This window comes from Poromitra crassiceps (genome assembly GCF_964638095.1).
Source record: "Poromitra crassiceps genome assembly, chromosome: 2".
NCBI lineage: Eukaryota > Metazoa > Chordata > Actinopteri > Beryciformes > Melamphaidae > Poromitra > Poromitra crassiceps.
This window is the reverse complement of record NC_139624.1, coordinates 99,397,788-99,425,467: the sequence shown is the minus strand read 5'-3', so window position 1 is coordinate 99,425,467 and position 27,680 is coordinate 99,397,788. Positions and strand designations below refer to the sequence as shown.

General features: G+C 44.1%; 2 protein-coding genes across 3 annotated transcripts in view; one reads left to right on the top strand and one right to left on the bottom strand.

The window, feature by feature from the left end:
- The window catches only part of gli3 (GLI family zinc finger 3), a 180,169-nt gene extending 165,260 nt beyond the window's left edge, over window positions 1-14,909 (top strand). The window contains exons 11-15 of the mRNA XM_083632157.1: window positions 1,027-1,176; window positions 3,025-3,189; window positions 3,661-3,951; window positions 8,540-8,927; window positions 10,542-14,909. Of these exons, the coding sequence (XP_083488283.1) occupies window positions 1,027-1,176; window positions 3,025-3,189; window positions 3,661-3,951; window positions 8,540-8,927; window positions 10,542-12,898 (3,351 nt within the window). The 3' untranslated portion in view covers window positions 12,899-14,909. The remainder of the gene's footprint in view (window positions 1-1,026; window positions 1,177-3,024; window positions 3,190-3,660; window positions 3,952-8,539; window positions 8,928-10,541) is intronic.
- Window positions 14,910-16,108: 1,199 nt separating this feature from the next.
- The window catches only part of prpf4bb (pre-mRNA processing factor 4Bb), a gene marked incomplete at its 5' end in the record, with an annotated part of 31,840 nt that continues 20,268 nt past the window's right edge, over window positions 16,109-27,680 (bottom strand). The window contains 8 exons of one of the 2 annotated variants that reach the window (XM_083654470.1): window positions 16,109-17,367; window positions 17,918-18,004; window positions 18,150-18,301; window positions 20,355-20,469; window positions 20,557-20,710; window positions 20,820-20,957; window positions 21,125-21,272; window positions 26,763-26,853. In XM_083654470.1, the coding sequence (XP_083510596.1) occupies window positions 17,164-17,367; window positions 17,918-18,004; window positions 18,150-18,301; window positions 20,355-20,469; window positions 20,557-20,710; window positions 20,820-20,957; window positions 21,125-21,272; window positions 26,763-26,853 (1,089 nt within the window). In that variant the 3' untranslated portion in view covers window positions 16,109-17,163. Of the gene's footprint in view, window positions 17,368-17,917; window positions 18,005-18,149; window positions 18,302-18,602; window positions 18,653-20,354; window positions 20,470-20,556; window positions 20,711-20,819; window positions 20,958-21,124; window positions 21,273-26,762; window positions 26,854-27,680 lie in introns of those variants that run through there. The other variant, XM_083654469.1, reaches the window with a different exon arrangement.

Genomic DNA, 27,680 nt, shown 5'->3' with positions numbered 1-27,680 from the left:
GTCTCTATTTATCCCCTCCCCTTCTCTCCTATTCCCATCCCTCTCCCTGCACCCCCCCAAGGTAAAATACCCTCTTGGAATGTAATAATACTGGTTCCTTTTGGTCAGGATATTGTGTCTGTCTCCCTGGGTTTAAATTGCTCTCAGAAAGGCACTTCAGAGAGGCCACCACCACAACACTGTTGTCTTTCAAAAGAGGGCCAGATGTTGACTTCATCCCCGGAGGATTCTCTCTCTCTGTCTGCATGCCATTTTCTTCCCCCTCTCTCCTCACCTCCTTCATTCCTCCGTAACATCCCACCACTTACCTCATTTGACTGGTCAGTACGAGACGCTTAGTGAGAAGACCAGAGAGAAACGGGGCGAGCGAGCTAGGGGGGATATGGGGTGAGAGAGGAAGGTGCCAGCTCGCAGATATAATGCATGGCTGGAGTTGTAAGACCCTCGCATTTTCCCGACGCCTCCACTGAACTTTTGATTTCTTGCCCCTCTATCCCCTCGCCTCCCTCCTAAGCCTCAGATTGGAAGTTGCCACGGCAGCACAACTGTCAAGCGCTCGTGACGGCGGGGGCGAGGGCCCCCGACGTGATGCGAAGTGACAGGGTTTGATTTGAAAATCCCCGTTCTGATCGGACACCGATGCTCACACGCCTCCCTTTATTCCTCTGTGTGCAGATTCCGAAAGGCGAGAGAGAGAAAAGCTGGAATCAAAAGAGGAAGGAAGGAGTTAATAGGGATGCGACGAAAAGAAATGAAATGGGAGAAATTGTTTTATCAAAACAACAGGAGAATAAATTGAAAACAGGAAGCCGGAGGTTGTGTTTGCCTCATCTGCCCTTTTGTACCGAGCAACAATATTTATGAGCAAAAATGTCCTCAACAAGAACAACAAATCAATTCAAGACAGAGTGATTTTCCACTTAGTCACTTCCTTCGTTCCCGTTATGTACCGCAGTAAATAACACTATCCTCATACAGGCCTAGTCAGTCACTGTAGAGATAACGTCTTCTCGTCTCCTCTTCCAGCACATCAACAACGACCACATCCACGGGGAGAAGAAGGAGTTTGTGTGCCGGTGGGACGATTGTTCCCGGGAGCAGAAGCCCTTCAAGGCCCAGTACATGCTGGTGGTCCACATGCGCAGGCATACTGGGGAAAAACCACACAAGTGCACGGTAAGGACGCTCCTATCTGTTCCTTTACTCAACATCAATAGAGCTCAACAGTGATGTGATGTTTCTTGCCCCAGAAGTGAATTCCCCATTCATTTTCTCCATAGACATTTAGAAAAATACATTTTTCCCTGCATTTTTTTGAAATGTCTATGGAGAAAATGAATGGGGAATTCACTTCTGGGGCAAGAAAAGTCACATGACTGTTGAGCTCTTTTGACTTATACATGATTTTTTTTTTTAAAGACAGTTCAGCCCCAAATCAAATATACATATTTTCCCTCTTACCTGTAGTGCCATTTATCCATCTAGATCGTTTTGATGTGAGTTCCAGAGTTTTGGAGATATCGGCCGTTAGAGATGTCAGCCTTTCTGTCGAATACAATGGAACTGGATGGCACTCGGCTTGTGGTCCTCAAAGCGCCGAAAATACATTTGAAAAACTCAACAGCAATGTCTCTTTCCAGAAATCATGACCTTGTGAGCACTTTCATGTAGGAACTATCTACGTAGCAGCTAGCAGGTGTAGTTTGGTCAAAGAAAATATCTATGTATTTGAGAGAAGGCAGACGTCTCTACGGACGGTGGGCTCTATCTTCCCAAAAGCGCTAATTTAGCGTTTGCGCTCGTTTAACGCCGTACGCAATGCAAATTGGGGGCGGACACAAGCGCATGCCTGTGATAATTGTACTGGGCATTGGCTGCCACAAGCCAAAGCAGGTGTTTCAGCGCTAAAATGTGGTGATAGATGGCATTATGCTATCGTCAGCAGTGCGCAATTACTTTGCGCTAAGAGCTTTCAAAAGGACCTCTTACGCGCAAATACCTCTCTGCGCTGGGTGTGCTGCACGGAGATTACGGCTGCGCTCCCAGCGCAGAGAGGTATTTGCGCAGTGGAAAGTGGAATTCCTTTTGGATATGTCATTAAGCACAGCCTTGCCACACCAAGACATCAAATTATGCTGCTGAAATTGGGTATTAGCAGATAATTCAGTGAGGCAATCAACTATAACTCACTGAGAAACTTTTATCACATCGCAAAGAGGGAAATGAATTGAGAAAACTTGTTGGACAATGGACATAGGCTATTTACCTTCATAAGCCGGAGGGACTCGTTGGCACCACAGACGATCTGTCAATAAGCTCTCTCTGTCCTCGCACGAGTGAGTACACTCTATTATGCATGGAGAGAATTACAGCATATTGGATGCCTCGCGCAAACAGCCATTGCAAGACGGGAATCTGATTGGTTTTGATTGACGTAATGCCCAGCCTTGCCTGGCCACGCCTAATTCTGGTAGTTAAGACCGCCCAAATCCCGTTTGCGCAGGCATTTTGGGGCGCAGATGATTTTGGCACGGCTCTAATTTGCGCTTGAGACACCTGCCGTGAACCTTTCCGCATCCCGGCCGAGAATTGCATCCCCAACATATTTTGGGGCTGTTTTAACTTAGAAATCAGGGAGGTCACGTCTACCAGACAATTATATCACTTTTAAACAGTTACATTTCTGTATAAATTATTACAAGTATGCTCCCGTGAGGTGGGGATGCTTTTTTTTGCTGATTGGCGGGGGAGAAAAACTCGGCAGAACACCTGGCGGACGGCGCGAGGGGGGGTTGGTATACGCAGTCGAAGTGGTCCCTGGGAAAGTTGGTTTTGTACGTAATGGTACTTGGATGGAAAGGTTTTGGAACCCCTGATCTAGATGGATAAATAGCACTACAGGTAAAAGGACAAATAATTATTTTTGATTATCCTTATTGTTTAGATCAGGTCTCAGGTGACTTTATGTATTACAAATAGACTAAAGGATGTGTGTGTGTTGTCCTCCTCCCGCTCTTCCTGCAGTTTGAAGGCTGTGCCAAGGCTTACTCCCGTCTGGAGAACCTGAAGACTCACCTGCGCTCGCACACCGGAGAGAAACCTTACGTCTGTGAGCACGAAGGCTGCAACAAGGCCTTCTCCAACGCCTCGGACCGGGCCAAACATCAGAATCGCACACACTCAAATGAGGTGCTCACAAACTTATTTTTACACACTCAAAATGCCATCATGCTCAAGTGACAGGGACTGGTGTTTTGAGTAATAAGTAGGCAAAGGTCATTTTTCTTTTTTACAGATTATAAAAGTGCATATTGTAAGCTTTCAAATGATGTGTCATAGATTGAAATATGAAAGAAGTTGAAGAAGATCTGCTGATTTGAATGTTCGCACTCCTAAAAGCAATATTCAGAGAAAATCGCCCTGGAAGTTGCTGAACAAGCTTGGTTTGCCCTGAACAAAGCTTAGTTTGAAAACAAATTATTATTAGTATTTACTGAGCATAAAACTGAGTGCGTTCTTCAACATCTAAACTTTTTTTAACAACCTTTTATCTCGATTTATGCGATATCAGGTTTGCCTACTTGTTACTCCTTTCACCAAACTGTGTCAGTGTATGCGATCGACTCCTCCCTTCTCATCTCCTCTCCTTTCCTTTTTTAGAAACCGTACGTGTGTAAAATCCCAGGCTGCACCAAGCGCTACACGGACCCCAGCTCCTTACGCAAGCATGTCAAGACGGTGCACGGGCCAGAGGCGCACGTCACCAAGAAGCAGCGTGGCGATTACCCGCGGCCCCCTCCCCAGCCCCGGGAGCCCGGGGGGAACGGGCAGGGCCGTTCGCCAGGGCAGCTGCCCCTGGGCGGGTACACGGACCAAAGGGAGTACAACCACGCTACCTCAAAACAGGACGAATGTCTGCAGGTCAAGTCCATCAAGACAGAGAAGCCCATGGTAAGACTTGACGCGGTTCATTTCGGAACGTTTTTTTGCTACCTGAAATGCATTAGTCGATAGTCTGTATTTCAAAACTGCAACTGATTCTATCTTCAGATGTCTCATAATTATTCTCAATAATAACACATAATGTAATTTACTTTATTTGCAACAAACATTCTTTATATGTGTAAAAAAAATGGTCGATACAATTTAATTTGGGAACGAGATACTTTACTTTCTGTGAGGTTTCACTGATGCACACTAATAATATTTGTGCCGCTCCAGCCTTGTCTAATGCTTTTTAATAGCATTCTCTTTACTTGAATATAGCCCAGTTTGTATGCTTAAAGGGAAAGTTCAACCCAAAATAAAAATACATATTTTTCCTCTTAACTGTAGTCATATTTATCAATCTAGATCAGTGGCCGTGGCCCACTAGTGGGCCGTGGAGGTACCGCAAGTGGTCTGCCAACACAAATGGCATTTTCAAAGCTACAGTGGAGATCCTGTTATCAGAATAAACTAGAAGAACTAAGGCATGATTAGTACCAAGTACTAAGCATAACATGCTAGCTTGTCGGAAAGGGGGCTAAATAACACTCCAAACAGTTAAATCTGGGCAAGGGAAAACTATTTCAAAGCTCAGCTCAATTTATCTGAATGAAAATGGGTTCAATGGGTCTCCCCTTTAGACATAAGGTAGCATTTTCACAGCCTAAATAGTATTAATAGCTTGTGGATTGATTTCTTCTTGTTGTTGCTCATCACATTTTGTCTCAACAAATGTGTTATGCATGCAAATACTTCTGATGAGTAAGGGGGGAGAAAATGTTGGCCATCTGTCTTTGGGTATTTTGCCTAAATGTTTGTATGTGAATGGATTATTAATTTGCTGTATGTCCAAGTTCACATCCTCTGTTAATGAAATGTGAGGGATCAGCCGAGCAGAATTTTGGTAAACAAACCGCGTCACTGGGTGGCAACGGCAATGGAACCCTATGGAGCCCAAGTGGTGCGAGGTGTGAGTGTCTGACTAGCCAGTTAACTCTGTTTACATTTTAAAAACTGTGACAGTTCACAAGTTTAACACAACATGCATATATTATACATCAAACTCTTGAGCTACTTCTGCTCTCACTCAGAATGTCAAAATATAAGCGATGTGATGTATAGTTTTTGAGATATTAACGTTTGTTTGGCACAACTCATACTATTAACCACGGGTTCCGCATTTCTGGGTGTCAAGTGACGTCACGCTGATTCGTCCTATAAAAAATATATAGGGAAATACACCATCTTAGTCTCGTGTGCTGATCAGAGTTGTGATTAATGGGTTTGGTGGGCACCGTAAGATTTTCAGATTTCAAAGTGGGCCGCGGCATTCTTAAGTTTGGGGACCCCTGGTCTAGATCATTTTGGTGTGAGTGGCCGAGTTATGGAGATATCAGCCATGGAGATGTCTGCCTTCTCTTGAATACATTGGAACTGGATGGTACTGTACTTGGCATGTGGTACTCTGCGCCAAAAAATAAAGTACTGCAGGCAGTGTAGGAATTTAGCCAGGGGCAAGGGCAAAAATGCCCCCAAGAAATCTCAGAATGCCCTAAAAACCATGATCATGGGGCAAAAATTGCCCCCAAGATTTCTATAATTTTCTTTTCATTCAATTAATTTAATTTCCATCTCTAACACACACTCGACACCTGCAAGCTGGTTGCCAGAATAAGATGAAGACTTTTTTTAAGTGCCCTCAAAATTGTGTAAATGCCCTCATTATCTAGACCGTGGGGCCAAAATTTGCGGCCAAAATATTTTTTAAATGTCCTACACTGACTGCAGGAATGAGTCCCGAAGACTTGGACGTTAACACTTCCGGCTCTTACGTGTAAAGTCAATGGGATTTTTGTATGGAGATTTTGGTTAAATGCTAAATGCAATGAAACAGTGAAGTTTGTGTTCAGCAAGATAATCTTCACAAATGAGGACCACTCTTATGATTTTAGAAGGGTAAATGCATTTTTTTTTACGCAATTTTCAGAAAACACTTGAAAAGTCATAAAAGTGATGCATTTAGTCATGCATTTAACCAAAGTTCCCATACAAAAATCCCATTGATTTTTACACGTAAGAACCAGGAAGTACAGGGACTTCTCGGTAAGCCTACAAAAATACGTCATCCCTGCGGTACTCTATCCACCTTATTTTTTAATGCCCCGCTGTAAAATAATTATGGGTGCAAGATCCGGTTTAGAACATGACTGATTGTTGTAGCTTGCGCATTTCATCGTTAAAACTCCGATGCTGGGGGGGGGGGGAGTTGCTTGTCACGATAAATACACTCGTTTGACAACTTATTTGAGGGAATGTATTGTAATAATTGTATCTATCACATCCGCTATTGCTGTTGCTCTTTGAACAACTCTGGATATTTATCGACAAGATTTTTGCCAAGCTGAACGCGCTATGGGGGTTTAGGGATAAAATTGCTAAACCGGAAGTGGGGGGGGGGGGGGGGATTACACCGGAAGAAGCACCCATATTTCACGTAAGGCATCTAGAAATAAGGTGGATACATTTGAAAAACTCAACAGCAATGTCTCTTTCCAGAAATCGTGACCCAGTTACTCAAGATGATACACAGACCTTGTTGTGAGCAGTTTCATGTAGGAACTATTTTCTTTTGACCGAACTACACCCGCTGCTACCTGCTAGCTAGCAGCAACTAGCAGGCAGTTAGCCGGTGTAGTTCGCAGGTAGCAGCTAGCACGTTTAGTTCGGTCAAAAGAAAATGGTTTGAAACTGCTCACAACAAGGTCTGTGGATTATCTTGAGTAACCGGGTCATGATTTCTGGAAAGAGACATTGCTGTCGAGTGTTTCAAATGTATTTTTTTGGTGCTTTGAGCGCCACAAACTGATCAGTGCCATCCAGTTCCATTGTATTAGATTTTTGGGTGAACTGTCTCTTTAACATTAAGGTTTGTGTGTGTTTTAACAACATGCGTGTCTGTCTGTCTGTCTGTGTGTCTGTCTGTCTGTGTGTGTGTGTGTGTGTGTGTTTTAACAACATGCGTGTCTGTCTGTCTGTCTGTGTGTGTGTGTGTGTGTGTGTGTGTGTGTGTGTGTGTGTATCATGCATGCCCGTTTGACTCTGAGCCCTTCTAATGAGTAAATGTTTTCTTCTATCCAATGCTTCGGCATTTCCCTCCCTCCTTTGTAAGGACAGTGGGTAATCAGGTGAGATAGGTGTCCCTTCACGTTGCATTCGTAAAACCTTCCTTCTCAATCTCACAATCACTTGTTCCTTGCTTGGCCATTCCTTCCATTATCTGTTGGATTTATTGGATTTATGTTCTCATCCCATCACAAGTATTAAGACCCTTTCACCCAAAAGGACCCGGGTGTGTTCTCATCGTAGGATTCTTTCATCCCTCACGTTCATTACGAGGTTATTAGTCTCTCTTCATTGTGCTTTATGTTGAAGAGTGGCAGTGATATTTACTGAGGGTGATATATTTGGGTGAGCAGTGTCCATGCCTTTGGGCAGAACTAAGTACATTTCCAACGGCACATGGGCAGTGCGTATTGAAAAGTATGGCTAATAATGCCTAGGTCTCCATTGCTCGACCAAATTCATTCATAGTAAACAGAGTGAGTAGTCTCTAAACATTGCTGACACTGCCAAAAAAGTGATTCCCTTATTCCTCAGTGCACCAAAGTTCCTAAACTGTAATGTAAATGAGCCAGTCAGGCACTAGACTTTAATGTAAATGAGCCAGTCAGGCACTAGCCTGTCTCAAAAGAGCCTTTCAGAATCAGAATCAGAATCAGAATTTCCCCTATTTGCCATGATTTTCTCCTCTGGGGCGTTTTGTGTGACGAGCACATGTGATGCCACAGGGTGAGGCATTGTGCTCATTCCCCAGTAATGCCCTGAAGTCTGTGTCTCAAACACCTTTTGATTAAAAAAAGAGTAAATATAAATCATGTGTAGCAACTGGTTCTCTGGTTTGAAGAACCGGTTGGAACTGCAGTGATATAGGATACATGTAAAGGATTATGAATAAAACTCGAGGGCACTCTGTAGATACCTCCACAAAACTTTTGTGGTGTTAGTGAATCTGTTTGGAAGTTAGGCGCCTTTTGTGATTGCCACGCCCACTTTTGGCCAGTGGGTGGGGAAAGGTCATCAGTTGTAAGTTGGCCCATGACCTGCTTTTCTGCAAAGTTTTGTGCAAATCCGTTCCTAACTTTTTGAGATATCCTGCCAACAAAATACAAACAGACAGACAAACGGGGGCGAAAACATAACCTCCTGGCCAACTCTATTGGCGGAGGTAATTATGTTTCATGATGACCAATCATTACCTTATGAATAACTATTGTCGTCGGTTATAGGAAATGCATCCTCCAAAGCATTACATTGTATCATCGTTTGTGGCATATGGTATAGTGCATTTGTCCTTGTACTGTTATCTGAAATAAACTTGATAATAATCTGGCTTTCCTATTTCCTTTCTTTATCTCCTCCCTTTTCCCAACTGTCTGTCTGTCTTCCCTTTCTGCTGTCTGTCTGTCTGTCGGTCTGCCTGTCTCTCTGTCAGACGTCTCAGCCAAGCCCTGGCGGTCAGTCTACATGCAGCAGTGACCAGTCCTCCGTCAGCGCCTATCCCAGCGGTGGAGTCCAGCTTGCTGTGAGCGCCGGACGCTTGCCGGGGGAGGGGCTGGAGGAGGACGAGGAGGAGGAGGATAACGAAGAGGAGGAGGAGGAGGAGGGGCAGCCCGCCCCCATCATGGACTCCACGGTCTCCACGGCGACGGCGGCCATGTTGACCCTGCAGGCGAGGCGAAGCGTGGGACGGCCCCTGCGCTGGATGGAGCACATCAAGATGGAGAGGCTGAAGCAGGTGAACGGAGTGCTGCCCAGGCTGGGGCCCGTGTCCCCCACACCGCCCCCCAAAGGCTCCACACTACCCAACATCTTGGGGAAGGGTAAGGTCACCTCGGAAAATGACAAACACATTTGTGACAGGGACTTGTGTTTTGGGTAACAAATAGATTATGATAGATTAAGTGCAGATTATAAGTTTTCAAATGATGTCATATATTGAAATCTGAAAATAATTAAAGAAGATATGTTGGAATGTTGGTACTGCTTTAAGCAAAATTCTGAGAAAGTCACCATGAAAGTTGATGAAGAAACAGGCTGGAACTATATATACAGTATATATATATATATATATATATATATATATATATATACTGTATATACTGAAATAAATAGCATCCCAATTCACCAACATGCCTCAGCTCTCTGTTCTAGGATCAGCACTTCACATCCTGAGGACAACCCTGTGATGGTTATTTTTGTTGATATGGCAGCTGTAAAATTCATGATTACCATGATTTTTTATACTTGACAAGATCATGAGTCAAAATGAATATGTAGCCTCAATGATACATAAGGACCAATGGACCAATATCATATTTTACTCCCATGATATGCCAATTTGTTTTTCAGTTTTTCATTAAATGAATTGATCCAGTCCCAAGTGCTGGTTTACTGAAGTCTACAAACATCACAATTTTACAATGGCAAGTAGAAACGGTCTTAAAAGGGGCTTTAGTTTCTCACACATAGAACACTCACTTGGGCATTTTACAGATAACAAGCAGCTGTAAACAGCAGCAGAGTTCGATAGTCACCCCAAATGTGTACAAATCACAGTTTGAGAGATTAACTATCCTAAATGAAGCATTCAGGCAAAACAAATGCTTAAAATGTTCTGCTCCGCTGGAAAATGGTATCAAACCCTGTATCAGGCTGTATATCATATCAGTCAGAATAGCATGTAACACTGTTTCATGGCCAAGTGCTGCCAGTTGTTTTTGGCGGCATCTGTCTGAGGGATCTCTGTGCCCTTATACTTAACTCATCTGTCTTCTTCTTCTCTGTTTTCCTTCTGTAATCTCCCTTTGGCCACATCATTTCTCCACTTCTCTATTCGTCGCCAACCCGTGTGCATCTTTTCTCTCCATCTCCTCTCTTCCCTTCTGCCTCTCTTTCCATGGGGGAGCTCCGGTTGTGAAAAATGAGGTCAATGCAGAAGTACCAGAAACTGCAGTTCCTCGAATGGCCACTTGAGGCTGGCTCCAAAAGCGAGTCATTCCCCATTTACCCCCATGTTAAAATACCCAATTTTACAACAGAAATAAACATGTTTACGGCCTGGTTCAAAAATAACGGTTTTGGTCTCTATAGCTAATTAACCTTTCATGACAACTGTATGGGGGGAGAGGGTGAATTTTTATATAACTCACCCGTTTAGAGTAAATAGATGATTAAAAAAATACTGTTTTGGGCGTGATCGGTGATCGTGCATTTCACCGATCACGGGCCCAATGGCAGGTGGCGCTGTGGCTCTGGGAAACCTCCTCTCATCAAAATATGGCTACCAATACATAACTGCTGACTCCAAAAAAACCAAGATGGCGACGGCCAAAATGCGGCTTCAAAACAGGAGTCCACACATCAATGGGTGACGTCACACTCACTACATCCATCTTTTTTTACAGTCTATGCTATCTTTCTGTGTTTCTCCTCAGGATCCTGTCTGGGCAGGCCGTGGGGCGTGTCCACTCCTCAGCCACCTCCTCACTTGGAGCCGGGCAGCACAGAGCTGAGCGTGCTCACCTTGCTCCGCGACCGGCGTGACAGCAGCGGCAGTGCCACCAGCTCGGCCTACCTGAGCAGCAGCACGCGGCGCTCCTCGGGCATCTCGCCCTGCTTCTCCAGCCGGCGCTCCAGCCAGGCGTCCCAGAGCGAGGGCGGCCGCCACCGCCGCCACCATAACCTCAGCTCCACCGACTCGTACGACCCCATCTCCACCGACGCCTCCCGGCGCTCCAGCGAAGCCAGCCAGTGTGGGGGTGGGGGTGGAGGAGGGGTCCTCTCAGGCTGGGGAGGTGTCGGGGGAGGTGGCATAGGAGGGTCACGGGGGATGCTCAACCTCACCCCGGCCCAGCACTACCACCTGAAAGCCAAGTATGCCGCAGCGACCGGCGGCCCGCCCCCGACACCTCTGCCCAACATGGAGCGCATGAGCTTGAAGACTCGCATGGCAATGATGGACGACGCTCACGGCGGCGGTAACCACTCGCTGCCCCCGGTGGGCAGGCCGCGCCGCTGCAGCGATGGCACCAATGGGTATGCCAACGGGTACGTGGGACACACAGGTTACCGTAGGAGGGTCTTCTATCCTGGCGAGGGTCCGGGGAGTGGCGATCGCAGGGCCAGTGATCCGGTGCGGACACAGGCTCCCGACAGCTTCGGACTGCCTCAAGTGCAACGCTTCAACAGCCTTAACAACCTCCACCCTCTTCCGCCTCTGTCTGGCATCCAGCACTCTACAGCCGAAAGCCGCGGCTTCAGCCTGCAGAACTATACGCGCTCAGAGGGCAACCTGCAGAGAGGCCTGCAGCACTCGCCCTGCACCCCTAGCATCACAGAACACTCAGCCTTAGAAGCCCTGGCCATGGGGGAGGAGGGGGAGGCCGGCCTGTTGCTGGGGGATGAGGACATGCTACCGGATGACCTGGTGCAGTACCTCCGTTCCCAGGCCCAGGCGGATGGAGGCTTCCATGTCGAGGACCAAACAGCTGCCAGCCAAAGAGACGTCTCTCACCCGTCTTTGGGGGAGATGGAGCAGATCCAGGGCTCGGGGTTGAACCTGAGCTTCCCCGGGCCGCACAGCCTCCAGCAGCAGGTAGCGGAGAGAGAGAGCCCCAGTAAGCTGCCCATCCAGTGGAACGAGGTCAGCTCTGGGAGTGCCGAGCGATCCCCTCAGAGGGAGCACAGCCACCAGAGGCAGTGTGGGCGGTGGCAGGGGTCCGAACATGGAGCCGCACCCGCCCCCTTCGGCAGGTTTGGGAACATGGTGGTGCAGCAGCAAGGACGGTTGAGCTGTGACTTCCAGAACAGTTGTGCCCAGGTGAACCAGTCCCAGGCCGCTTGCAGAGTCAATCCAGGGGTGAAGCTAGAGACATCCACCAACTCCTGTATGGAGATGAGAGGGAACAGTCACAACGCCACAAACACCTTTGGCAGGCCTGACTTCTCACAGATCGCCATCGGGCCTCTTCCCCAATGCTACAGACAGCAGGCACCTCAGATTCAGATCCACTTCCAGCCAAACCACAACAGCAGCACCTCGTGCCAGATTGGGAGCGATCTACTCCTGAGCAGGGCCTCCATGGACAGCCTCCCCAGCCTCTCCCAGGGTCCCGTTCTTCATCACAGTCCCCAGGCTCCCGGCCCTCGCCCACCGGTCGGCACCAGCTACCGGAACCCGGCCAGGACCCAGCAGTACCTCAGTCCAGAGGGCACCAATGGCATCCAGGCCAGCCTCAACCAGCAGCAATTGCAGAGGAATGGGGCCCACTGTTCGCTGGCTCACCAGGTGTCTGGGCTGAAACTGGAGGCCCCGGACCATGGCTACCTAGAACAGGGCTTCGGTGACCCGCTTTGCTTCGAGCCAGTGGACCCCAAGACGGCGTCCTTCCCTGTCCTGGAGGACCAGTGCTTGCTGGACTCCATGGCTGAGTCTGTGGGACAAGGCGGAGGCGGTGGCAGTGAGGGCTCTGCCACCCTCCTCTCTCCCGGTGCGGACCAGGTGACCAGCACAGTGGACAGCAGCGTGCCCGGCATACTAGACGAGGTGGTAAGTCTGGACTTTGGTGCCATGCTGGAGGACGGGTACGACCAGGGTAGTCTGGTATCAGGGGTGTTAAGTCCCTCTATCCTCCAGGGTCTGTCTAGGACCTCGTCTCGGCTCACCACCCCTCGAGCGTCCACTACCTTCCACAGCGTGGCGCCTGGCCTCAACAACATGGCCATCGGAGATATGAGCTCCCTCCTCACCACCCTTGCCGAGGAGAGCAAGTTCCTGGCTATCATGCAATAGCTGCTCTCTCTCTCTCTCTGCTCTCTCCTCCCTTGGGAAAAAAGGAAAAGAAAAACTCTGGTGTATGTGAAGAACTCAAAAAAGAGGATACAAATGTTAACACTTAGAAAGTAAAGTGGCAATTATGAGAGGTTTATTATGTACGTAAAACAAATTGTTCTGGAAGAGATAGTTGCCAAACAGATATATTTTGTAAAATTGTCATCCCACGGAAAAGGGATGTGTCAAAAATATGTATAGATAAATAGTTATATTCCTTTTATGGAATGAAGGCTATTTTTGGAAGCCCTTCTCTTTGTATTGCTATGTGATGGTGAGCAAAATCTCACTTCTTTGAAACAGTATTCTGGTGTATTGTCACTGTTTTTTGTTTTTTTTTGTTTTTTTGCTGTACACACTGTTGGTATAATGCATGTATTCAAGGTTCAACATAAACACTGTCTTTATAAGTACATACAGTAGACTAGTCCATGTGCCAAGTATCTATTGTTTAGGTACAAAGCCTCTAATTCCATTCTCATTCCAGCAGGTCATGGGTCATTTAGCTTAAGAGGCCCCGATGGTAACTTTATATACAAGTATCATAGATTTTGATAAGTGATATATTTACATCTATTGTCATTTTGTTTGTATGTTACTTTTGCGAATCCGTAAATCTTAATGTTTCAGTGCTTCTACCAAGTCTTACCAAGTGGTGTTTTTTGTCAAGAGTATCACAGTATGGTATTGAGTCCAAAATAAAAGGACAACACATCAAAGTCTTAGAATTCACACACACACACACACACACACACACACACACACACACACACACACACACACACACACACACACACACACTCACACTCACACTCACACTCACACTCACACTCACACTCACACTCTCACTCTCACTCTCACTCTCACACACACACACACACACACACACACACACACACACACACACACACACACACACACACACCATAGTCTTCTAGTTGATATGTAAATGGCTTGATTTAGTTAGTCTGGTAAGGTACTCACAGGTGTATATAACGTGTTTTTATATTCTGTTGGTGATAATCTGATTTTTGACGTTGGATTGCACGGTTGTTTGGAGCTGATGTGAAAATGGACTTATTTTTCTTGATGATAAAAGGTCCCATTTGGTGCTTTATGTATGCTTATACAAATATATATTTCAGTGCTTCATGTTTTTAATCTGTCTTACTGACCAACAGTTGTCCACACAGCACATGAATTTCACTCTCATGATGGTAAATGCTATAAAATGATGTGTTTTGTTTTATAGGAAATCATCCATGTAATTTTCTCCAAAGCTCTTTAATTCAGAATGTGTACTGCCATCAAGTATTGCAGTGACTTTGTCAACAGTGTTAGTTGCCTTGCAGTCTTATGTGACTGCACACAGAATATTGAGTAGTTTACCTAGTATTCAGCGTCAAAGCAATGAGGTACAACTTGTTTTATTGTTTTTGGTACTTTCATCATTTTTTGTAGCTGTGCATTGATGATTTTTTTTTTAAGAAGTAGAAAACATTTCCTTTGAAAGGAGGGAATTACATTGAGGTATGTGCCTTATATCTATCTGCCTGTCGGAAAAAAAGAGAAAGATAGATCACTGCCAATCTTCCATTGTGAATGATGAAAAAATAAATAAAAAGAATAAACGTTAAGTGTCTTGTGAGACCTGGAAAAGAAAAACATTTATATGAGCAAAGTCTGCATATCAGAAAAGTCAAGATTTGCAAACCGCATTCAACTTTTCTTTGATTTTGTTTTTTAGTTTTCACATTTATTGTCCTCTTTTATATATAAATGTGTAAATACATTACTCTTTCTGTAGATTTAGCGGAGATTGAGGAGGATCCTTGGGCCAATAAAGAACTGACTTTGAAAGCAGGGATTCCTGGCTCAGAGGGGAGCGTGTAGTGCCCAGCACTGCCCCTCTGCCAGAACAGCCGCTTTGCTCTTTTATAACTGACTACAAATGTTTGTATGGTTTTAATAAAAACGGAAATTATATTTTAAGTCTCATTTCTTGCTTGTGTGCTGGTTTTGATAATATATGGGAATGCTATTGGTTTCAATTAAGGGCTTGTTTTTGTGAAGGCAAACCAAGACAGACAAGACAGATTGAACTGCTAGCGTTTGTTTATACAGAAATGTTATGTTTAATAAAATGGGATTGGAAATGGGACAAAATATGATCATACCATATCCAATAAATCTAGGTTTTGAGTCAAAAATAATAAATGTGCAGTGTGTCTGGTGTTATCTTAGGTTTTGGAGTGAGAATATATTCATTTCTTAAATGAAATTTAAGAAATGAATAAAAAATTGAAATACAGATAATTAGACAAGCAGCAGTGTTTCCAAAGCAGCTTCAGCTTCCACACAGTCATTCATGGAGAATTTTGTTGCCCTCTTCTGATCATTACTAGAAATTGCAATTATGTTGTAAGATGGTTTCCTCCACTTAATCAATAATAAATGCTTGATTATCATTTACTTATTTACAGAGTGAAATTGAAAGCAGTCATGTCTGATCCCTGTATCGCATGAGATCAAAGCCAGTAGTATCACGAGTCTCCCTGCATTCTCATTGACCTCCTTACAGTGGCTATTTCACTATAGCCCACATTTTTAGACCCTTTAGCCTGACAGCCCATCACATCAGAAGCCTTTTCAGTGCTGTGATGCAAGTAGAGGCAGATCTTACCTCACTTCCCCTTTCCCAGACAGAGAAAATGGAGATCTTTTCTAAGCAAGCTATAATGCTTTTTAGAAGCTCAACCAGTGCAATCACATGGTGGAAATGAAGGGTAGTTAGAAGAATCTCCACTGCAGAGGGAGCATATGAGCAATCAATTGTTGCAACTGTACATAAGATAGGCCGTTTTACCTTTCATGCTCCGAGGTTGCTCAGATGTTTCTGCCAAAAAGTTTCTTCAAAGGAATAACCCACCTTTTTCACAATCCCTCGTCATCTTCAGACTACACACATTGGAGTACGAGGGTATCATCCAGGGGTCTGTCAATAGCCCTTTTGGACAGCTAACATCCAGCTGTGAAATTTGTAGATTCCATGACTTTCTCTACATATACTGTATAATGCTCTTCACAATTAGGTGTAAATACATTGCTATTGACATGTAAGACGCATTATGTCAACAATGAAGAAATAAGAGTGGAATTTTGGTATAGAATATGAAACATTTTATTACTAAAAGTTGTGTTACACTGAAGGTGCTCTTTCAGCAGCGTTTTCACAACTATTATTTATTGAAACACAATATTTTTTTTTACCACTTAATGGAAAAAAACAAACGACTCGTACATGAAACGATAACAATGGACTATATACAATGAGGAGAAAGGAGGGTTACAGGTGTGGCTTCAACAGCCCAGCGTTGTATCATTGTTTGGTGTTGTAAGTAACAACCTCGGCTCGTACAGGAGGCACTTAAATCTGAGAGCCTTAAGAGCCAGGACCTAGCCAGATTGCTGGAGGGAGAGGAAGCTAGAAAAACAACAGAAAACCATGACTACCTGCTTTCAAATGGAGAAATTCTACTACTCCGGGAGGGAGTACACAATATGCATTTATTCCTTCATCTCAGGCCTGATGCCTGGGAATTGGCCAGGGACGGTGGAGGGTGGTTGGAAGGGGGGGGGGGGGGGGGGTGTGCCGTCACATGTGGGACACTGATGCACACACAGAGCGTTTACACAGGCCTGCACCACAGAATTCTAGAGCACAAAGGGTGCACATTCAAAAGCATGCATCGCCCCACAATGAGCAATGTGATCATAAAAAAAAGGGAGGGGGGAGATAATAAAGAAAAAGATGTTCCTGTATCTGACAACCGGAACTACAACGAAACTCAACTGGCTGATGCTGAAGATAGTTAACAATGTAACAATGCAATAGACATATTTACAGGAATTATATCGTTGTCGTCTTCTTTTTTTTTAACATCAGTCAATACTAGTTAAATAGAAAAAAAGTCTATAATTGCATCGGCGGGTATGGGGGGGCTTACAACGATAATCACAAAAATCAAAGGTTTCAAGAGTGGCTACTATTTTAACGATCTATTTACAATAAAACAAAGAGTATGTATCCATAAAGAAAATTAGGTTGAGGAAGAACAAAAATCCATGACATTCTAAATCGAAGTCTGTGTGTTGGCTGCCTCACTGCAGAGTTCATATCAGAGCTAGTCTTGCGGTGGGTTTTCGAGTGCGTGGCGTTCTGTGGCTCAGATCTTCTCCTGGATATATATATGCTGCAGAGCCTGGTTGATGCTGATGCGTTTGGCTGGGTCCAGCATCAGGGTGCCATCTATCAGGTCTTTGAGGTGCATCACCTTCTTCCTCTGGTCCTCAGGCAGTCGCTGGCCTCCGATCATATCTGTCAGCAGCTCCTTGGTGGGGTTGATGGTGCTCATCACTGTCACCTTCTCCTGATGTGAGCAGAGGACCAGAGGATTGAAAGAAGAGACTTTAGTTACAACAATAATAACGATGATACATTTTCAGTATCTGACATTTACTTTCTAACTATTTTCAAAAAAAAAAAATTATGCTTGTTATTGCAAATTCTGGGAAAACTCTGAGGAGGCGGAGGTTTAACGTGAACTTATTATTGGTACATATATGTGATTACTGTGTGACGCATGCGTGTGAATGTATAATTGTGCAGGTACATATATCTACTGTATATATATGTATATATCTGCTACTATACAGTTCACCTCAAATAAGATACGCATTAGTTATTATTTTTGCTATATTATCTAACTGATATTTGGGGGTTAACTGCCGTAGTTGTACTGTTTTTGTCTCTTAGTTGATTGTTTTCTCTGTCTTGTCTCTTTTGATTTGAATTGTAACTTCCTTGAATCTTGTTTTTGCACGTTAGGACCCCCTCGAAAACGAGATGATTCATCTCAAGGTTTTTTCCCCTAAATGAATAAACTTGAATATATATATAAGTGAGAATGAACAACGTACCCTTTCTGTCACCTTGTCCACTTCAATGTACAGGAAGTTCAAATTCTGATCGAAGTGCTGGTCTTTGAACAAGCCTTTACGAATCATCTGAGAAAAGAAAAACACAACATTACATCCTCTGTATCTTCAACACTGCATCAAACAACAATACTTTACACTGTCTCTAAGAAAGAGATGTAAAAAGATATATACACATCTGGCAAACTCGTAAGATTCCATGATGCAATTCTACCTTGTTGGGCATCTTGCCCTTGAGGTCCATGGCCAGTTTGATCATGTGGTTGTTAGAAGATCCGGGGAACAAGATCTTTCCGGTGTAAAGCTCGTATAAAGTGCAGCCGACAGACCACATGTCAATACCATAATCATATGGCTTTCCTATGACTGAGACAGACAGAAACGCATAACGTGATTAATACCATCTCATGAGTAGAATAACGTCAAATTATCAAAGCAATGGTAAAACTAAAGATGTACACAGGGTTCGTACAGCTTTTTAAGAGTAAAATTCAAGTATTTTTCAAGCACTTTCAAGGTACCTAAGAAAGAAAGAAAAAAAATCCAGACTCTCGAAGTCTTTATCATCACATGTAAAAAGTTATAAATGCAATTGTAAAAAATAAACTTTACAGTATTCCTTTATACCCATAGTAATCAATGTATATTGTCACTTTGTTTATTTTACCAGCTGTTCATATTAACTTTGAGTCCGGTCTGGTCCGCTCCGCTCCGCGTCTTGTGTGAGACACCAGGAGACAACAAACAAGTATGACGAGGGGATCGTTTCATTTCAAATATTAGAAGATTTTTGGTTTACATGAGTGATTGTGCACATGAAACACTAGATTATATCAAGTATTATTCAAATTCAAGCATATTCCTAACCTTGAAACAGGGTTGCCACTCTTTTGTAACGATAGATTTCAAGCACTTTTCAAGGCCAATTTATTTCAAAATTACAGACCAATAATTCACAGACACGTTCACACCGGTCTCGTAAGGCCTCCAATGCAAATTTGTTTCCAATCATGCTTATACATCGGAATTAATCATTCATTAATACTGAACATAAACTCAACGCAATCTTAAAATCCTCATCGCATTTCTGCTTGTAACCTATAAGGAGAGTGATACTGTAGATAGGAAGAAAGTGTATCCAGTTTGGCCCGGCAATTACAGAGCGCACAAGGGTCAAACTCAGACTCCGGTAGGCTAAATTCAAGCACTTTTAAGGACCTCTTTATAATTCCAAACACTTTCAAGTACTTGATTTGTTTGTTTTTAAATTCAATAGGGCTGACCCAAAAAAATGGAGGCTTCGAAGCTTCAATCGTTGCCATGGTAATCGACGCTCAAATCAGCAATCGACGCTTTGTTGTTATTGTTTTTTTCCCCTCCTCTCTCCTCTCTCCATAATATCTAACGTGGGCTGTAGCTTCGTGAGACAGTTTCTAGTTTCCTGGATGGGCAGGGCCTTCGGGCCAACACTGTTTTGAACACGGGGAACTCATACCGGCACGCGCCGTGAGCACAAACAAACGCACCCAACAGCCAGCCAGTAGCCACGCAGGCGGTGAGCTGTTGTAAACATGAAACTTCTACACTTCTTTCCAACCCAGTGTGAGTAACGTTACAAGTGTTCAAGTTGTTTCATTTGTTTATAATGTTATGAATTATCAGCAGTCACAAAATGTGAATGTGGCATTGGCTCTGTCTATCACATGGATTTGTTATTACCGACTGGTAGGGAAAGTGAAGTTGGCTCCGTCTATCACATGGATGTACATACAGCCGGAGTGCACGTCATTTAGGATGAGACGTGGAACGTGTTTGTTAGTAGAACGTTAGTCACTTATGTAAACTAGTCACCTTTAGGTGACAGTCACCCTTTTCATCCTAAAATAGGAGTCTTTCTGAGTGGTTTTATCTCTGGCCTGGTGTCAGACAATCAGCTCAGAGAGCAGAGGGAAATCCGCTAATGTTACACTGAGCTCACCTGAATAAATTCACATTTGGTGGCAAATAATATCAGCACGACTCAAAGCAGTTGAGGAGCAGTTGAGGAGCAGATGAGGAACGTTTTGCCAGGAGAAGCCTGGAGGGAGGTTTACTATGGGCCACGGACGGTGCTGAGCTGAGAGTGCTTTTAACTCTGTGAGTAGCCTACAACATGTTTGTTCATACAGCCGAGAACGCCCACAACACTATCGGAGTTTTTCTTTTTTGTGCGCCCCCCCCCCCCCCCGACGGAGACCGGCGTAGAAGCTTCGATGATGATCGATTTTACCTCCGCAAAAGCGTAGACGCTCTAAATATGGTGTTCGGGACAGCCCTAAAATTCAAGCACTTTCCAGACCCATGGCAACCCTGTTGAAAACAACAGTTAAAACTTTCAATACTTTTTACGAACCCTGTGTACATAAATAACCCAACTTACTGATTTCTGGAGCTCTGTAGAACCTGCTGACCAGGTACGGTGTGATGTCATTGTCAGCCACATGCGACGCAGAACCAAAGTCACACAACTTCAGGATGGTCTTTGACTCGTTCACCTTATGAGGAAAGACAAGACGAGTCAGCACAAGACCTCTGTGTATCAGCATCTATCCTGATTGTTAGAGCGAGGGTTCACGTCATACCAGGATATTGTCTGGCTTGATGTCAGCATGGAGGATGTTGCAACGTTTGAGCAGCTTGAGGGCGAGGAAGAGCTGCTGACTGTACGAGCGCACCGCTTTGATGTGCAGGCCCACATCTTTACCGTACTTCTTCAGCACCTCTCGCAGATTCATACTGTGGGTGGGAAGGCAACGAGTGATTAACAAGATAGATGATGATCGATGCTACAGAAGAGAACCTCTCAGGAGAGGGTGAAACGAGTGGCGTCCCCTCTTCACAGTACCTGAGGGGCTCAAACACCAGACACAGATGCTGCTTGTGGTAGAAGTGCCTGAAGAGACGAAGGCAGTGGAACTTGTCATCTGGGTCGGCATCGTTCAACCTCTTGAGGAACTCCAGCTCTTTCAAACCAGTCTTGGCCCTATAAGCCCGCAAAAGAAAGAGTCGTTAATCTCGACATATCCAATTAAAGCTTTGTTTAAATCCATTCTCAATTATTTTATTTTTAAGGGGCAATGCTAGTTCGAATATGATACGATTACATTAATAAAAGAAGGTTTCTAATATATAAATATGTGTATGACTCACATGAGCTCATTGTTTCGGATGATCTTGACTGCCACCTCCTGGCCGGCCCTGGCAATGTCCCTGGCCCTGATCACATTGCTGAACACTCCGTGGCCCGTGTAGCCATACACATCATAGCGCTTGTCAAGTGTCTCACCAATGTTCAACCCTGTATGACCACAGACATATACACAGTTGATGGCAGGAGGGTTCTTACCCCAGTCAAAGAAATATTCCAAGTGTGTGTAATGAATGTACTTTCAATTGCAACCACCATATGGGATGAGCGTTGACTGGAGATACTGTGCAAAAGTTGTATGTATGTATGTACAGTTAGGTCCATATGTATTTGGATCAGAGCATGTGAGCGGGGTGGAGCGTGGAGTGAGCGCTGACCAGGCTTGAGTGGTACCAGAGCGAAAGTTGGAGCGGCACTGATCACCCGCTCAGTCCCGCTCCAGTTTCGATCACAACATATTCGAACCAGAATGCGTCGGTGCGTGGGCCATGTGCACGCCCACTATTTTTCTTGCCAGCCGCTGCGAGACGAGAAGGAAGAGAAAGGAACATGCAGCCGACTCTGCTGAGCTCATGTTATTAGTAGTATGTAATGCCCATTGCCCAGGCGTGTAAACGCAAATTAAAACACCCTGGCCTTTTGATCTTTTTTATTCTTTTGAGCGGAGCGGTGAGTGCGAGCGGGTGAAATCTGTATGGAGCGGGGAGCGGTCTGGAGCGTGAGTGAGGAGCGCTAATTATCACCGCTCCACTCCGCTCACATGCTCGGATTTGGACATTGGACACAATCTTCATCATTTTGGCTCTGTACACCACCACAATGGTTTAGAAATGAAATAATATGTGCTTCAACTGCAGACTTACAGCTTTAATTTGGGGGTATTTACAGCCAAATCAGGTCAACAATCCAGGACGGTGTAGGGACCAAAATTACATTTTAAGGGACCAAAATAGTTAGGCAAACATAATTATGCAGTCGTCCAAATCGTTTCTGAAGCATTTGACAGAATATGAGCAGATAATATTGCCCGAAACACTTCCTGCTGCTTTTGTCAGTAGTCACATCATCAATAAATGCAAGGGAATCAGTTGTATGAACAGTCATACTGTACATGTCCACACGTGGACATGTATGACTGTCAGTTCCAGTTCCAGTGACAGCCATGCATACATGCTGTCAATGGAACTGGTTCCCTTGTATCTGTTGATGATGCAACTGCTGACAACAGCAGCAGAATAAATTCTGAAGTGTTTCGGACAATATTATCTGCTCATATTCAGTAAATTTGTACATACGTATGTATGTATTAGGGGTGGGGGAAAAAATCGATTCACCTAAGTATCGCGATTTTTAATGTCACGATTTTTTGGATCGATCTTTTATTCCAGAATCGATAATCGCAAAAAAAAAAAAAAAAAAAAATTTTGGGTGCTTGCAGTCAGGCAACTCTACTGAACAGCAGACCAGGCGCCGCCTACTGGTTTACTAGTGGTTTTATTACTTTATTAGTTAGTCTGAAGTAATAATTACACTTCAGGGTTAAAGTGGGTGCATCTCATTGTAAAATTGGACTTCAAACGGCCCAAATCTGGCTTCAAACGGCCCAAATTTCACGCGCGTTGGCCCATATCACCCTGGCCTGCTTGGTATCTAATGCCCGGCCTGAATTATGATCCCAGTCCGCCCCTGTTTTTAACTATATCGCCCAGCCCTACTCATGATATATAATATACAGTCTCTAGTGTATGATTCAACTTTTCCCATGTTCTAATCTAGTGTAAAAAAGCAAACAAACTGAAAAAAGAAAAGAAAAATATAAACAAAAATCGCAATAAATCGTAATATCGAATCGCAATAATCGTAGAATCGCAATACTTAAGAATCGCAATATAAATCGAATCGGCACCCAAGAATCGTGATAGTATCGAATCGGGAGATAAGTGAATCGCCACAGCCCTAGTATGTATGTATGTATGTATGTATGAATGATATAATAAGGAGTAGGGATGCACAAGATTTATCAGACCGATAAATTATCGGACGATATGGCCATTTTGCGTTATTATTTATTATTCCAATAATGACATTTTAGCCGATAAATAGCCCCCGATAATACGGCGCCAACTTGGCTTTGTTTTGCATTAGAAGCGGAGCATTGTTGTCGCGTGCTCGTGACGTCACAAGCAGCTGGCGAAACATGTGGCTGTTGACAGTTTCAAATGATAACAAAACAACGCTATTGCATTTGATTTGATTTATTAGGATCCCCATTAGCTTATGCAAAGCATAAGCTACTCTTACTGGAGTTCACATAGAACATTAAACATCATACATTTACAAACAAGACAATCAGATAAGCAAAAATAATACAACACAAAAAATAAATAAATAGAGAGTTCCGCTCTATATCCAGGAGAGTTTGGCTCTATACATGCAACACTAGTACGTTTTCACTTTACAAACAAAAGAACACAGATCTCACAGGACAGACAAACGAGGCGATGTGCGTGCAGCCATCTTGGATTGCACGCAGACAGAAGTAACTTCTCAGTCTGATTTACATGAATGACCAACCAAAAAGAGGCTACTGGTCTGCATTTAACACATTCACTGCCAGCCGTTTTTTTTTTACTGTAGGTAGCTTCTGCCAACGGGTTTTTTTGAGGATTCTGGCTCATCTTTCAACAGCCGAGGATTATTTTCTGCTAAGATTTTGTGAACACAAAATATCTCAAAAGAACTACCGTAATAGAATGTGTGCTTTCTCTGTCTAAAAGAGTTAGTTCGTAGAGTTAGTAGTTATGTAGGCATTAGCACTTGAATACAGCATGGTTTCAGCGTCTGAAAATTTAAGCTGAGAAAAATGCCTTTTTGTGAAATTCGATAGAACAGTCACTTTAACCATTCATTTTTGGCATCAGTAAGACGTCAGACATCTAAACAATAGTTTTGAACAGTAATTTCCTCCATAACAGCAGGAAACCCCCCTCTCCTTCAAACTCCTCCCTCCATGTGTGTTCTCCTCCTGCCTCCCTGGCTCTGCAGCGGGCGTGTCACAAGCGAGTTGCTGCTGCTGCTGTGCCTGTCTGCTGGCGGCCGCTCTTTGGGCGAGTCTGGATGGGCTCGCTCGTTTCTTGGGGTTTCGGTTGAGAGCTTTGATGAAGCTTTTGCGATTCTGGTCTTATTTATGCTGCGTGTTTCAAAGTGTGTTCCACCCGTAATCTATTATGCAAATTTGCAATCCCCCACCGCCAGCTCCCTGCGCGAAAGCGAAAGCGTTTTCGCCAATCCATTTTCATGAGAATGGCTTCCTCACGCGGCTGTTTTTGCTTGGCTTTCTCTCGTCTGGAGAGCACTGTCGCCACTTAGTGGGTCGGTAAAATAGATTATACACATTCAATACCTCCCATATTTTAATATGAGATGTAAAAGGGGTTGATCGACGTCCCACCGTCAAAAAATAATAATTTATTTTTAAGACGAGATATCTCGTCAACGGCAGTCAACCGTTTTTTTTTAAGACGAGATATCTCGTCAACGGCAGTGAACGTGTTAAGAACATTATTATTTAAGAATTGCAATTTGCAATACATGTCCTGCAGGGTTTCTGAGATTAGGGGGAAGTCTGAGCTGGCGTTACCCTAAACCAAACATGGGGAGGAGGCAGCGGATTTGTTTAGCGTAGAGTCAATGGCGTTAACGTTAGCTGTTGTGGTGGCTAACGTTAGCTAGCTATCCGTGGCGTAACTTGTTCAGCAGGCAGTGGTCCTTAAGCTTGTTGTGACCAAACATCCCCGTATTTAAAGCACTTCATACTCCCAGAGCTGACATAAACCATAGAGAACCTCATGCTTTACCCAAAATGATACATCCAGGGTTTGTGTCTCCAAAAGCAACTAACGCTAATGTTACATGTAAGCTAACATGAAGCTAATGTAGCTAGCTGCGGGGCAGTCATGATCTACCAATAAGGAAATCGAATGCATACATTTACATAAAAACACACCAGTCAACATCACAGTGTCTTTTCTTTAATCTAGAGCAGGGGTGGCCAAACTTTTTTGGTTGTGGGCCGCATACAAAAAAATATAAGGAGTCGCGGGCCAAACAATATTAAGCGTGGCAGTTTTTGCGGAAAAGAAATTGGACCAGAAAACCCCTGTGCCATCAAAAATTGAATTTCTACCTAAATAAATATATGACACATAGTTTATTGATGTGCTCACCTATTACAATGGGTATTTCTGTATGTTATCAAATTTTCTTTTCCTGTGCCAACAGGTTAAGACGGAGATAATTTAACATAACATTATTAAACATTACGGTAATTATCGGCCAGGAGAAGCATATATTTATCGGTTATCATATCGGCTGTAAAAATCCATATGGTGCATCCCTAGTAAGGAGTCCTGGGTGTTTCCCTGAGTGACACTGGCACTGAGTGTGCTTTCACATTAGGGACCCGGGGCAGTTTCCCAGCACTTGACCCCAAAAGGGTTTGTTTGATTAGTGTGAACATTATGTTCTCTGCCCAGGCATGGAACAGCGAACCGTTACAGGTGTAGCAGGCCAGATTACCCCCCGCCAAACTATACCCGGGTATAGTCTGGTCTAGCCTAAAACCCTGGGGTATAAAATAGCCGAGGCTGGTTTATACCCCAGGGTATATTTTGAGCTAGTCCAGAGTCCCCCAGGACGGGACGCATCAAGTGTGAAAACAACTGTACGAAAACACGGGGGTGAACTGCAGTAGATCACAGACAAGACTTCAGTCCAAACCATAGGATAAACTGGTCATCCACTCCAATACTATCCAAATAATACACTTGGCAAATGTAGCAGACTTTTCTTCTTTGTGTTTGGCAGATTGCAAACCAACTAAATACTGCCACCTACTGTATCAAAGAGTAGTGTCTAAAGCTGCGTTCACACAGACCTATTAAAGTTTTTCACTGGCATCGAGTTTACATACAAAGTCAATGCAAACGAGCGATTGAGCGTATATTCACCCGGGAGAAAAATCGCTGGGCGTCCGAGCGACAGAGACAGAGCGATAGGGAGAAAATACGCTCGTCGCCCCAGATGAAATATCCCAACTCGAGCGAAAATACGCTGGCATCAGTCGCTCGCTGTTCAACGCTGATTGGCTGCCGTGTGAGAGCGAGTCAAGGATCACACTGGCTTGGAACAAACCGCTGGTTTATTGTGTGGCAACAAACCGCATTGACAGGCTGACAGCTGACATGAAGTGAAGTCTGTACTACCGGTATGGAGCTCGCATTAGGAGCACGCTGATAGGCTTAGCTTGTAAACATCTACGGTGGCTCGTAGTGGACAAACATCATGACATTGCGTAACGTTATAGCCCCCACATGTCCGTCAATTCGTGTGCCTGTTGATGAGCGATTTAAACAGAGCGACAGAGCGATTCCAAAGGGTTGAATCAAGCGACAGAGCGAAAAATAAATATCTCGGTGTGAACACAGCTTAACAAGTGTGCCCAGGAACGAAACATTGAATGTGAAAGCTGACCGGTGGAGGAGGGGGGTGGGAGGTCAAATGTTCTCGGGCACGAAACGAAAGCAATCGTTGCTAGTGTGGAAACACCCCAAATCTTAGGATTAAGAAGCAAACACTTACGGTAGTAACCCTCAGCATCAGTCCAGTTGTCCCTCAGGTTAGGGTTCTCCTTGAAGTCCTTCCCGACACCTGCCGCTCTCATCCTGGCACTCTGCAGAAGTATCATCAAAATGAGGTCAGTGGCTCATACGACAGTTTGGATTCTCAGTTACAGTGTATCCTACTCTTATGTGATGCATGGACAGTGTATCCTACTCTTATGTGATGCATGGACAGTGTATCCTACTCTTATGTGATGCATGGACAGTGTATCCTACTCTTATGTGATGCATGGACACTGTATCCTACTCTTATGTGATACATGGACAGTGTATCCTACTCTTATGTGATGCATGGACAGAGTATCCTACTCTTATGTGATGCATGGACAGTGTATCCTACTCTTATGTGATGCATGGACAGTGTATCCTACTTTTATGTGATGCATGGACAGAGTATCCTACTCTTATGTGATGCATGGACAGTGTATCCTACTCTTATGTGATGCATGGACAGTGTATCCTACTCTTATGTGATGCATGGACAGTGTATCCTACTCTTATGTGATGCATGGACAGAGTATCCTACTTTTATGTGATGCATGGACAGTGTATCCTACTTTTATGTGATGCATGGACAGAGTATCCTACTCTTATGTGATGCATGGACAGTGTATCCTACTCTTATGTGATGCATGGACAGTGTATCCTACTCTTATGTGATGCATGGACAGTGTATCCTACTCTTATGTGATGCATGGACAGTGTATCCTACTCTTATGTGATGCATGGACAGTGTATCCTACTCTTATGTGATACATGGACAGAGTATCCTACTCTTATGTGATGCATGGACAGTGTATCCTACTCTTATGTGATGCATGGACAGTGTATCCTACTCTTATGTGATGCATGGACAGTGTATCCTACTCTTATGTGA